This window comes from Lithobates pipiens, unplaced genomic scaffold (genome assembly GCF_037356315.1).
Source record: "Lithobates pipiens isolate NorthernLeopardFrog02 unplaced genomic scaffold, aLitPip1_a1.2 Scaffold_8, whole genome shotgun sequence".
In the NCBI taxonomy this organism is placed as follows: Eukaryota; Metazoa; Chordata; class Amphibia; order Anura; family Ranidae; genus Lithobates; species Lithobates pipiens.
This window is the reverse complement of record NW_027507903.1, coordinates 477,968,566-477,980,715: the sequence shown is the minus strand read 5'-3', so window position 1 is coordinate 477,980,715 and position 12,150 is coordinate 477,968,566. Positions and strand designations below refer to the sequence as shown.

The 12,150-nt window shown below is 42.6% G+C and overlaps 1 protein-coding gene across 3 annotated transcripts in view; it reads left to right on the top strand.

Moving 5' to 3' along the window:
* The window catches only part of LOC143960304 (GTPase KRas), a 113,370-nt gene that overhangs the window by 18,142 nt on the left and 83,078 nt on the right, over nt 1–12,150 (top strand). For all 3 annotated transcript variants that reach the window (XM_077468740.1, XM_077468743.1, XM_077468742.1), the window contains exons 2-3: nt 9,606–9,726; nt 10,694–10,872. In XM_077468740.1, coding sequence (XP_077324866.1) covers nt 9,616–9,726; nt 10,694–10,872 — 290 coding nt within the window. In that variant the 5' untranslated portion in view covers nt 9,606–9,615. The remainder of the gene's footprint in view (nt 1–9,605; nt 9,727–10,693; nt 10,873–12,150) is intronic.

Here is a 12,150-nt window from a genome sequence, read left to right as displayed (position 1 = left end):
GTGTAGAAACAGATCAAAAGCAAGCTGCATAGGTGTGTAACCGAACCTTATGCTGGCCACATGGATCAATTTTTCAGACGATGATATTCATATGAATAACCTTTACCTTTGTGGAATGAAAACATTTGAAATTTTCACACCTCCCCTGTTGCGAATGGGTTTTTCACCATAGACGATCCTGCAATCATCCACCACTGTTGTGTGTCCTTTCCTCAATCTACCAAACTGTTGATTTGGTCACTTATGTTGCTGCTATCTCTATAGGCTGCTTTCACACTGGGGCGTCAGAGGAAAAGTCCATTTTTAGTGGTACTTTACTGTTTTGCAGAGGTTTTCAGCCACTAGCAGGGTGCTTTTTAACCCCTGCTAGCGGCTGAAAAAATATTTAAACAACCTGCAAATCCCAGCTGCAGCAGTGCATTTTCCTGGTTTTGCGGCACTGGCCATTTATTTCAATGGGAAGGAGTGGTGTGTTCACCTCTCCAAAGATGCTGCACTTGGGCTTTCACACAAACTGTAGGCGAGCCATTTTTCAGGTGCTATTTTTAGCCCAAAAGCGCCTGAAACCGCCTGTGTGAAAGGGGTCTGATGGCTTTGTTTTTGGCTTTGAAGCCTTACAATAGCCTTTCACTTGCATGGACAGCTCCTTTTTGAACATAAGATGTAGGTTCACAGCGATAAATTCCAAATGCAAATACCAGTAATAGAATCGACTCCAGACCTTACCTGCTTAATTGATGAAGAAATAATGGAGTAGCCACACCTGGCCATGAAACTGCTTTTGATTCAATTGTCCAATTACTTTTGGTCCCTTGTGAAAATGGGGGTTGGCTAGTCTGAGCTGTAATTCCTAAACTCTTCTTCCAATTTGGATATATGTACCCTCAAATTAAACCTGAGTGTGCACTTTCAGCCCATATCAATTATATAACTATAGCTTAAATGTTTTGGTAAATGCTTGAGAATCTAAAATTGTTCCTGTGTCCAAAAAAACTGTATAATATTCTAACTGTATATATAGTGAGTTTATGTGGCACTTTACAGCTAGGGTTGTCCCAATACCGAGCATTTGTGGTGAGCATTGCAAAATCCTTCCTTGCAATTACATAATTACGTGAATTGAGACAAGTCAGTGTCAGCTATCGCTGCCAGCCACCTTTTGGTGCCCATCAGTCAGTGCTATCTATCAGTTGCAGCCATCAGTATCAAACTGTCAGATGCCGATGCAGATTTTTTTTTCTTCAGGTCAAGTACTTGAAGAAAAACGTATCAGTACTTGTACTCGGTCTTAAAAAAAAAAAGTGGCATCGGTACAACCCTATTTACAACATAAGGCATTACAATACAGTAGGAATCGGAGCCCTACTCATTAGAGCTTACAATCAAAGTTGCTTGAGATGTTCATGTCGGTGGCAGGGGTTTTCCCATGCTCTCCAGCTTGGTATTTATGACAAGTGTGCCTGGCTGGTTTGTGTAGGTGGTTACCATGCTTCCTCATGTGTCTGAAAGAAACATTGTCATTAACCATGAACGGCTTCCTGGAAATTGTGCTTTTAAGCGTTTTTGGTAATGGTTTTTCTGTTCAGCTGCCCTAAGATCTCCATTCACCACCTCCGCACACTGTCATCCCATAATGCACATGTTCCATAAACTGTTAAAGCTCTGTGGAAATTGTAAATGTTTGCACTGTCCTGTTGAGTAATCTCAGCAGACCAGCCTACACTGGTCTCTGTATACATTGTGGTCGTGTGACACAGCGTAACACTCTCTGCATTCCTCTGAACTGCACACAACCCTATGGGTGGCAAATGTGTATTGTTGGGGGAGGTAGATATGCATAGCTTGCAAGTAGTGTGTACTGTCTTGTTGTGCAGGATTATGTTTGATTGGACCTCAGATTAGTGGTAAGTTCTATTTGCGGTTTTTGTTAAGTCTATTTATAAAGCAGTGATTGTGGCTGTTGCCAAACATTCATGTGAGTGAAGCCCTGTAAATTTTAACACGCATGCATCAGGAAATTTGCCTGTTGCGACTGTTTGGCAAATGTCACATTCGGTTTTTGTAATGTACCTGTAAGTCCCCGTTCATACTTGTGCAATGCAGGAATGCATCCAGAATTTGTGTGATCCTGCAGCACACTAAAATGTGCATTTTTAATAGCGCCACAACATGCCATGCCAATGTGAGAATCAGATCTGTTTAACCACTTCACCGGCCCATAGCCAAATGACAGCTACAGGGTGTTTGCTTAAAGCGGGATTCCACCCTAAAGTGGAACCTCCGCTGATCGGAACCCCCCCCCTTCGGTGTCACAATTGACACCTTTCAGGGGGGAGGGGGGTGGAGATGCCTGTCAAAGACAGGTATTTTCACCCACTTCCGGGCATAGACTCCCACGGGAGTCTACGCCATTTCCTGCCCTGCCACGCTGTCTGCTGGGACACACACGGGTCCCAGTGACAGCGCGGAGATTTCCTATTGCGCGGCTCGCGCATGAGCAGTAGGGAACCGGGAAGTGAAGCCGATTCGCTTCACTTCCTGATTCCCTCACCTAGAATGGCGGCAGCAGCCGAGGCCCGAGCGGTCAATCGGCCTCGGCTGCCGGTCATCGCTTGGACCCGGGACAGGTGAGTGTCCATTTATTAAAAGTCAGCAGCTGTAGTATTTATAGCTGCTGGCTTTTAATAATTTTTTGGCGGAATCCCTCTTTAACTCTGGGAGGGCTTTATCGTATGTCCTCCCAGAATTCTGCTCACACACCCCCTGGGACGTGCACTCAAGAGCATCTGTGACCACCGGGTCCACAGGTCCCAGCGCGTCACAGTAAATGCCTGCTCATCGCGGCCGTTTATCACATGATCGCTCCATCAAATGACGAAGTGATCACTTGTAAACCAGTGTCATGTTATGAGGCCGGTTCCTTCCTCTGTAGCGATCGGTATGGTGGAGGGATTGGTGTCGGCAGAGCTGTGGGCTGGATCTGCAGTGCCCACAGCGCTGCTCTCCGACCATTTTCTCTGCCCCTGTATGTTGCCAGACTGTGAAAGTCTCACTCAGGAGTAGGAGAATCTCTTTTGGGGTGTCATTTTTGGTATGTACATGCTATGTTAGAAATATTGTATAAATGTAGAGGTCGACCGATATGGGTTTTTCTCTGGCCGATGCCGATGCCGATATTTAGAAATCATGGCGGCCGATAGCCGATATATGATGCCGATTTTTTTTGGGCCGATATGTTAGGCCGATTTTAATTTTATTTATTTATTTTTTTCCTTTTTTATTTTTTATTTTATTTTTTAATCCCCCTTGATCTAACACACCTTTCCCACTGGGGCGTTTTTCAGGCGCTTTTGGGCTAAAAATAGCGCCTGTAAAATGGCTCCCCTGCAGTCTGTGTGAAAGACAGTGCTTTCACACTGAGGCAATGCGCTGGCAGGATCTTAAAAAAAGTCCTGCAAGCAGCACGTTTGGAGTGGTGTACACCGCTCCTCCACCACTCCTGCCCATTGATATGAATGGGCACCACTGCCATAGCGCATGCAATGCGATTTGGCAGCAGTGCTTAATTGGCGCATTTAACCTCTTCCTTGGCCGCTAGCTGGGTTATATGTGCCCCACTAGCCAAATAGCACCGCTAAAATGATGGTAAAGAGCCGCTAAAACTTGCGTTTTACCATCAACGCCTGCCCACTCCAGTGTGAAAGCAGTCTTCATAAGTGATACAGAAAATTTCTTACACTTAAACATTTATTAAACAAAACAAAACCCCCAATCAGTTTACTTGTATGTATGATTTAGATAAAAAAAAAAAAAAAAAAACCTATATATTAAATAAAAACAGGTAGTCAAACTTTTGGACGAAAAAAAAATGGGCTAACTTTACTGTTTTTTTATTTTATTTTTATTTTTTAAATGGTGTATTTTTTCCTAAAAAAATGCATTTGAAAGACCTCTGTGCAAATGCCGTGTGACATAAAATATTGCAACAACCGCTATTTTATTCCCTAGGATCTCTGCTAAAAAAATATATATCATTTTTGGGGGGTCTAAGTGATTTTCTGGCAGAAAATACAGGATTTTTACTTGTAAGCAACAAGTGTCAGAAAAGATTTAGTCTTTAAATGGTTAAACTGAGAACTTCTACACACAGATGATTTCATTCATTCAAGTGTAAACATTGTATCATTTTGTTCTTTTCTTGGCAGTCTGCCCAGAGTGGAGGAAAGGGTTGCTATGACGACTCAGGCAACTTACACTGACTGAAATGACTTCTGTAATAGAAAAGTCCCGCTGTAGTTCTAAATCGGCTTTTTATCAGCTCAAATCGGCCAATGCCGATTATTTAAAAAACGGCAAATATCGGCCGATATATCGGCCGGCCGATATATCGGTCGACCTCTATATAAATGGACAACTTTGTGTTTAAAAAATGCATTTTAACCACTTCCCAGCTGTCATATGTCCTTGACTTTGTGCGAGGATATCTGAATGATGGGGGGATAGCTACAGGCATCATTCGGATATCTGCTTTTCAGCCGGCGATTCCCTACACCATAAGAACGATCATAGTGGCTGTTCCACTGCTTTATCGTTCTTACAGGAGGCGAGAGGTGACGTGGGCTGTAATTTGTGGTATGCATATGCTGTGTGTGTTTGAGAAATAACCTGATAATGACAATTTTTGTGGAGGGGGGGGGGGGGAGAAGGAAAAAATCTTGTGTGTGTTTTTTTTTTTTTTTGCAAGGAATTGTGGGGGGAAAAAAGGACAACTTCACAAAAAACTCGCCATGCCTCTTACTAAATACCTTGGAATGTCTTCTTTACAAAAAGGGGTAATTTAAGAGGTATGTGTACTTTTCTACCATGTTAGCGTCTCAAGAAATGAGAGGCCGTCAGTACTTCAGGTGTGATCAATTTTCAGATGGTCCTCAAGCTATGGTGCCAATAACTTTCACAAAGACCAAATATCCACCAATTTGTACATATTTGCAGTATACATTTTGGCAATTTATGAAGAAAAATTACTAATATGCACAATTTTATAACAGCATTTTTCTGTTTTTTTTTTTTTTTTTTGGAAACCCAGTGGTGATTAAATACCACCAAAAAAGTACAAAAATGTCATATGGGTACAGTGTTGCTTGACTAATTGTCATTCAAAATGTGAGAGCACCAAAAAATTTAAATTGGTATGGTTAAGGGGGTTTAAGTGCCCAGTGGTTAAAGGGGAAGTAAACCCTGATGAGTTTACTTCCTTTCATTCCCTGCAAAGGTAAAGCATAATGGACTACTATGCATCGCATAGTAGTCCATTGTGTCACTTACCTGACACAGGAGCCAACAAAGTCACCGCTGTCCCCTGTAGTCCGGCGCATCCATCTTCTCGGTGGGTCTCGTTGCTCCACCGCTGTCATTCGGTGAAGCCGTGATGACGTCACTCGCCTGCACGCTGCTGTCTACGGAGCATGCGCCGTAGACAGTGGTGCCTGTCTTTCGGCAAATATCTCCTAAACCGTGTAGGTTTAGAGATTTCTTGGACCTACAGGTAAACCTTAATCTAGGCTTACCTATAGGTCAAAGTGTTGTAAGGATTTACAACCACTTTAACATGCACTTCAGAGTGATTTTTGAAATGGTAGTCTACCATGTGTGCCAGTGCACTGGCACACAGATATTAACCTAGGCTTTGTAACCATTTATATTGAATATAAAACAATGGTATATCTTTACACAGGTTTGGGGTGTTCCTCCCCCCCCCCCCCCCCAGGATATTTGCCTCTTTATGAATTAACGTGTATATCAATAGTGTCAAGCAGTAGTAAATGGCACCTTTTTAGAAAATAAAAAATAAAACCTGCAAGACAATGGTGTAATGTGCTAGTATGTAATACTTGCTTTAGACTGGAGCTTTCAATTGGTGTGCTGACAGGGCTTACATCTTCACCTTCTCGTTTGAGTACTCCGGCCTTCTGCTTGGTCGAGCCATAATGGCATTGCTCCTGTGTGTGCAGCATGGAGCTCTAAAAGGATGGCATGGGTATGCTGTCCTTTCAGTGCATGCCCGGGTAACCTCACTGTCTGCATGCAGTGTGAATATCTCCTAAACCGTGCAGGTTTAATAGCTATTAACTGTACCTAGAGGTAAGCCTTATTTTAGGCTTAGCTCTAGGTTCAAGTTACAAATAAGACTTTAGTACCACTTATAAGCCAACTATAGATGGTTTGTTCCTTGTTCAAAGGGCTGAGACAAAACTAGGGCTGTTGCTGAATAAAAGTTTGTTTTTTTATTTATTTTATTTTTTATTCCCCCCCCCCCCCCATTGATTAAAATGCACATATAGATCCAACTACATTTAGCTAATATCCTTGCATTGCAACTCTGCATTAGTCAGTGGTAAATGTGGTATACACTCACCTAGCTTACTACAATCCATGACTTAACTTCACAGTTCACACAAATACGTTTTAAATTTAAACTGTAGCAGATCACACCAGAGTAGATGCAGAGTTCTTTAGGGAAAAATTAAATTAACCAAAGGTGGGGAAGGTGAGATTTTCCATGACTGTGAATCTCCGCTCTGATCACGTACCAGCAGGCTGCCATTCATTATAAAGGAGTCAATGGGACACATGGAACCAGACCATGCTGAACAATAAGAGAAGCACCTGTGCAGCTTGCAACCATCTCTCAATACACAATCATCGGGCTTCCCCAACTTTTCCCAAACTGCAATGCATGCTGTTTTTTTTTTTTTTGATCAAAAAATGAACGATTAATCGTTTCTTTCCGTGGCCCTAAAAAAAACAAATTCCTCAAGCCACACAACTAGGTGGATGGAGAAATGGCATCCTAACCCAAATGCCCCACTCCCACTGGGACCCATGTAGTCGGACAGAGACTTTTTGCTGTCATAATACACTGAACTGCAGCGGAAGCCACTGATCCACAATCTAATGTTCTGCAGTTCTGGGTGCAATTGAAACAGATGGTGGTCCTGGGACACCTAGATGTGAACAGACTAAAGCCAGGTACACCCGATGAGGGTTATTTTTCTCCATGCTAGTCTCATATCTAAGGTTAACAAAGCTGTGAAATTTCCCACTTGCTGCTTCACCCCAGCCTTAGCTGGCTGTTTACCACACAAAGATGTAACATACAGTGTCTACATTTGTGTGGAGCACACAGGTGTATTTACACCTACTATAAGTGTGCCTTTGAAAACCATTCAAAATAAGTGATTTATGTACCTGTATAATGTGGCCTGATTGTCCAATTTTATGAAATCCAAAGCTACTGTAATTAACTTCTCCACAAATCTCATCCTTCTATTGCAACTTTACGTTCCAAGTTTTTTGTTGGGAGGTTGCAGATTGAATGAATGGCTGCAAATCCCTATAATTATGTGTTGCTATATCTAGCACAGACTGGTCGTACAGAGTAAAATAAGATTATGCCTCTAGTGCCAGTAATCTAACCCCCCCCCCCTCCCCTCCCATAGGGTTGTGATGTGCCAAGCACACAAGAACTGAGCTTCTGTACCAAAAGGAGCCCATATGCAGGTCTATAGTCAGCATCTGCCTGCATTCAGCTACACAATCTGAGGTCACAGGGTGTCCGCTAGGGTAGGAGAGTTTACAAAACATGGGGTGACGATGACTTATTAGGCTCTCCATGGTCATGTGAGGTCGGGCCTCTTCAATCCTGCAAAGTTCAAGTGGCTGGCTCCCAGCCATTGTAGGCTTTTTAGAACTAGTTTTATACATGTTGCGTATTGGTGTTTGCCTTGACTGGGTGAATAGGCAGTGACTTTTGGCAGAAACTCTTAGGTGACTGTTCTGTAAAACATCATGCTTACTGAGGTACAGAAACACAAATGGGCTGCATAAAGCCTCTGTCCTTGTGGTGTTGGTGTAGCTCTTGTGTATGAACTGCGTGACAACCTCTGTGGTTAACTGCAATCTCTTGTAATTTGTGGTTTTGGTTTCTGTTCAGAGTTCTTCAAAAAGTATTTGAGCTTATGCAAAATATAAATCTAACTTTAAGACGAGCAGGCTCTTCTATCAAAGGTACTAATGTGGGGTACACACTATGGGGGCACTTTACTAAAGGCAAGTGCACTTGGATGTTCAGGCACTGTGGATCTGGGGAGGGGGAAGAGACATGCAAGGAAAACAGCATTTTTGTTTGTACATGATTGGATAATATCAGCAGAGCTTCCCCTCTAAAGTGACTGCGCTTCCAAGTGCACTTGTAGTGCAAAGTGGATTTGCCTTTAATAAATTGACCCCTATGTTTTTTACTGAATGGGGGGTTAAAAGGCTGTACGAGCACAGAGGGACGGGCTTTTATTTTTATACAAATGGGGGTGGGGGGAGGAAATTGGATCGCTTTTTTTTCCTATTACAAGGGATGTAACCATCCCTCGCAAAAAAGACAGGACCTCTTCAATGTGAGATCTGTGGTCAAGACCTCAGATCTTGTTTACACTTAAAACACACACACCTTTTTTATTGCTTTTATGTTTGCTCCAGTAAGTGGCACAATCCGCTACTGAGAACACTTATCTTAGAGGACCGCTTGCTGTGGAGAGATACCAGGGTTAAAGTCAAAGTACCCACACATATCCACGGCTGGCAGTCAGGAAATGGTTAAACTTAATTTCGTTTAACCTGTTAAACAAGTGACTGCTCACGTGCTGCAGTGTGATGGCTAATAACCTCTGAGACTTGGAAGTCCCATTTAACAGGCTGGATTCAGGTGGAATGAGACTCACAAGGTGACATCCTTCCCAGGCATTCGGTTAATCTTTACTTAATGCTAAAACTCTTCTGGTCAGAGGTCAAAACAAGAGCCTTGAAACCTGTCCCGGTCAAAGCACTAAAACCAAGGAAACTTATCTGCCCTTTATTGACTGACTCTGGTGCCCCTCAAATCCAATCCCCCCCCCCCCATAAGAGCAATTCTCCTAGGGTGTTATGGGTACCCCAGAATTTGCGTCTCAGGGTCACTCTGAGCAAAACTAACTGCAGTGGAGTGACATGTTTTGGGTTTTAAAAAAATAATCACTTTAAGCCTTAGGTGTTCTGCAGACCATCTTACAGAAGTTTGCACTCATGGTTAACAAATGATGGTTACTAGGACTATGTCAAAATTGTCTCTTGTATGGCTAGAATCCTGAGGAGGGCCAGTGATGTACAATTTCAAGACCTTAACATTAGTTTACCAGTCTTGCTGCATTTTGTATTTTTTGCTTGGTAACAATTTGTATATATTTTTAAGTAAAAACAAACGTTTGTCAGACTGCTACATTTTGCTCTCTGGTGTACACAGTGGTGTTTACATGGTTTTTCTAACTATAATCATCCCCTGGTGCATTTACGGGTTGTAATTAGAGCAGGGAGTAGTGTCTTTTACTTGGTCCTCTATAGAGCCACCTCTGTCCCTCCCTAGGTGGGAGGTTTGTTTACTGTGAGGGTGTTAAAGGCTGCCTCATACAATTCCCAATGCTACACTGCTGTTTGGGTTGGTATTAATATAACCCCCTCTTCCTGTTTTGCTTGTCCTGAAATAACAGCTAAACTTTAACTTTTTATTTTTTTTCTAGTTTTTGAAAAATGACGGAGTATAAGCTAGTAGTGGTCGGTGCTGGAGGCGTTGGGAAGAGTGCTTTGACAATACAACTGATCCAGAATCATTTTGTCGATGAATATGATCCTACCATAGAGGTGAGTTTGGTACTTGTATGAAAGTATAGTCCGAGATCAAACCTCGCCTTGAATCGAGATTGTGTGTTTGTTTTTTTGTTACACAATTGTGCAGCTCTGTGAATATCTTCTAAACGTGCACCACATGTGATGTCGTCGGTACATGCGCACTGAAGAAACGGCTCACTTGTGCCGTTTCTTCAGTACCTGTGCCATGACCAGTGGCGCATGCGTGGGAGTGGCAGCGCCGGAGTCTGTGAATCCTGAAATTACTCCAGGAGACATGTCACTGGTCACAGCCGTGTACGGGGACTGCTGCAACAGCTTTGTTTTAAGGTTCTAATTTCTTCCTACTCCATTAAAGTATAGAAGATGAATTGTGTGTAATATTGAAATACAGAGGGAATGCATTTAAATGAAGTGGAGATAAAGTAGATATTTGGCAAAATAAAATGCCCCTACCTTCCCGACTACCTTCCTTCAGTAACATCCTCACAAACATGACTTATCCTGAGCTTTGTTTTCAAATGGTTGGCAAAATCTTCAGTTAATGAAGCATACCTACAGGTACTGGCTTTCTGCAATCAGTTTTCAGCTTAAGATCTAAGTAGGGAAATGGTCGATGATGTATGTGTCTGTAATAAGCAAAACATGGATGTGATCTTCTATAAAGGGGCCTCTGGTTGTTTTGTCCATAAAAAATCACTAAAACTTCTATTTGGCTTGCTGTACAGTGAAATTGAAAGCAAGATCCACTGTATGGCCAAATCTCTACTGTTGACATCACACCTCCTGAGTTTGTTGGGACGTCCGATTCGGGGGGTTTGATACCAGCTTGGCTACCCTTTTAATTTCTTGATGGGAATTGATATCTTTAAATCTTCTGCTGTGGTGGTACAGGACTGCAAATTACTTGACATTTTCTGTAAAATGCTTGTCCAAATCCCTAACCTTTCTCAGCTTTCTTACACGTATGTTTGTTTTTCAGGACTCTTATAGAAAACAAGTTGTCATTGATGGGGAGACCTGCCTACTGGACATCCTGGACACAGCAGGTCAAGAAGAGTATAGTGCAATGAGAGACCAGTACATGCGGACGGGGGAGGGTTTCCTTTGTGTCTTTGCAATAAATAACACTAAATCCTTTGAGGACATTCATCATTATAGGTACAGTGATACTTCTGCGACAAGTGTCTGTAATATAAAAAAAAATCTCCTGCTAAAGACCTTTCCTATAATCACTTCCCAGCCATCATTCTCAGCATTAGCTCTGTTGCAAAGCAACAGTCTTGTCACATTTGGGTGTGTCTGTCTGATGCCTCATTCCCCACTACATTGTAGTTTCATCCACTGGCTCTTTATGTCCCCCTGTATATGTTGATATGGCCACAGACACTCCTGGAAGTATCAGATATGAAGAGTATTCACATCTGCAGGACCGGGTATAAAGGGGCGGGGGGGGGTGCTTAAAAGCAGACTTTTATACCCACACACCAGTGTCGTTCTTTAACTACAAGACACTTGCCTTTGCTGAGCCTCCTTTTTAGACCTTGTTTACTCTTGCATTAGGGATGTGGGGTTAAAATGCAAGGCTAAGCTGCCTTTTTAACATCTTAAGCTGCAAAGGCGGTGGATGGGGGTGTTCACATGCTGCTGCAGTAATGTGATTGTGGTGTGATAATGTTAGGGGTACAAAACGGGTGAGGTGACATGGCACCTCCCCACCCATTGTTTTGCCCTCTGAAAAAAAAAATGTAAATAAGCCCTTAAAGAGCCTAGCACTATGTAGAATTCACTGACACTGCATGTAGTCATGTTTGAGGCAAAATGCATGCATACGTACACCAGAGTTAAAAAATTCAAGCACAGAAATCAAGTGAGCTTTTAGCTTTCTGTTTAAGCTGACAATCCCATGCAGTGTCGGCCATCCTGGACCACAGTACATTCTCCTTCATCCCCATAACCTTTTTGGGGGCTTTGTCTTCTACACTAGCAGAGGAGAAAACTAATCTTGGCTGATGGGATTTTAGTGCAACGCTGTTAATCGCTCACTGGATTTCTGGCAGACCACCAGGTGGATAATCTGTTTTTAGTGTAGGTGACTTCTGCTTGTAACAATTTGGTAGTTTGTTGCATATGCTTTGTGTGACTCAACCTTTTGTAGAACAGTTTAGCTTTGGTCTGTTTGCTCCCTGCTCTCTTGTGATGAGCAGCCTTGCTGACTAGTTGCAGGGCAGGATTGTGTAAATGCTGAACCTTCTGCCTGCCATATCTTTATCGTGTGGATTCTTCAGTTGACCTATAGCCTTAAAGGACAGGTCTAAAACCTTTGAAAAGGAGGCATCCAACTTTGGGCATTTAACCTTAACTAGACTTTTCAATCATGATCATTGCATTCCTTGGTAATGGAATACCCCCCCTTTAGACAGTGTGCATTACGAGTTG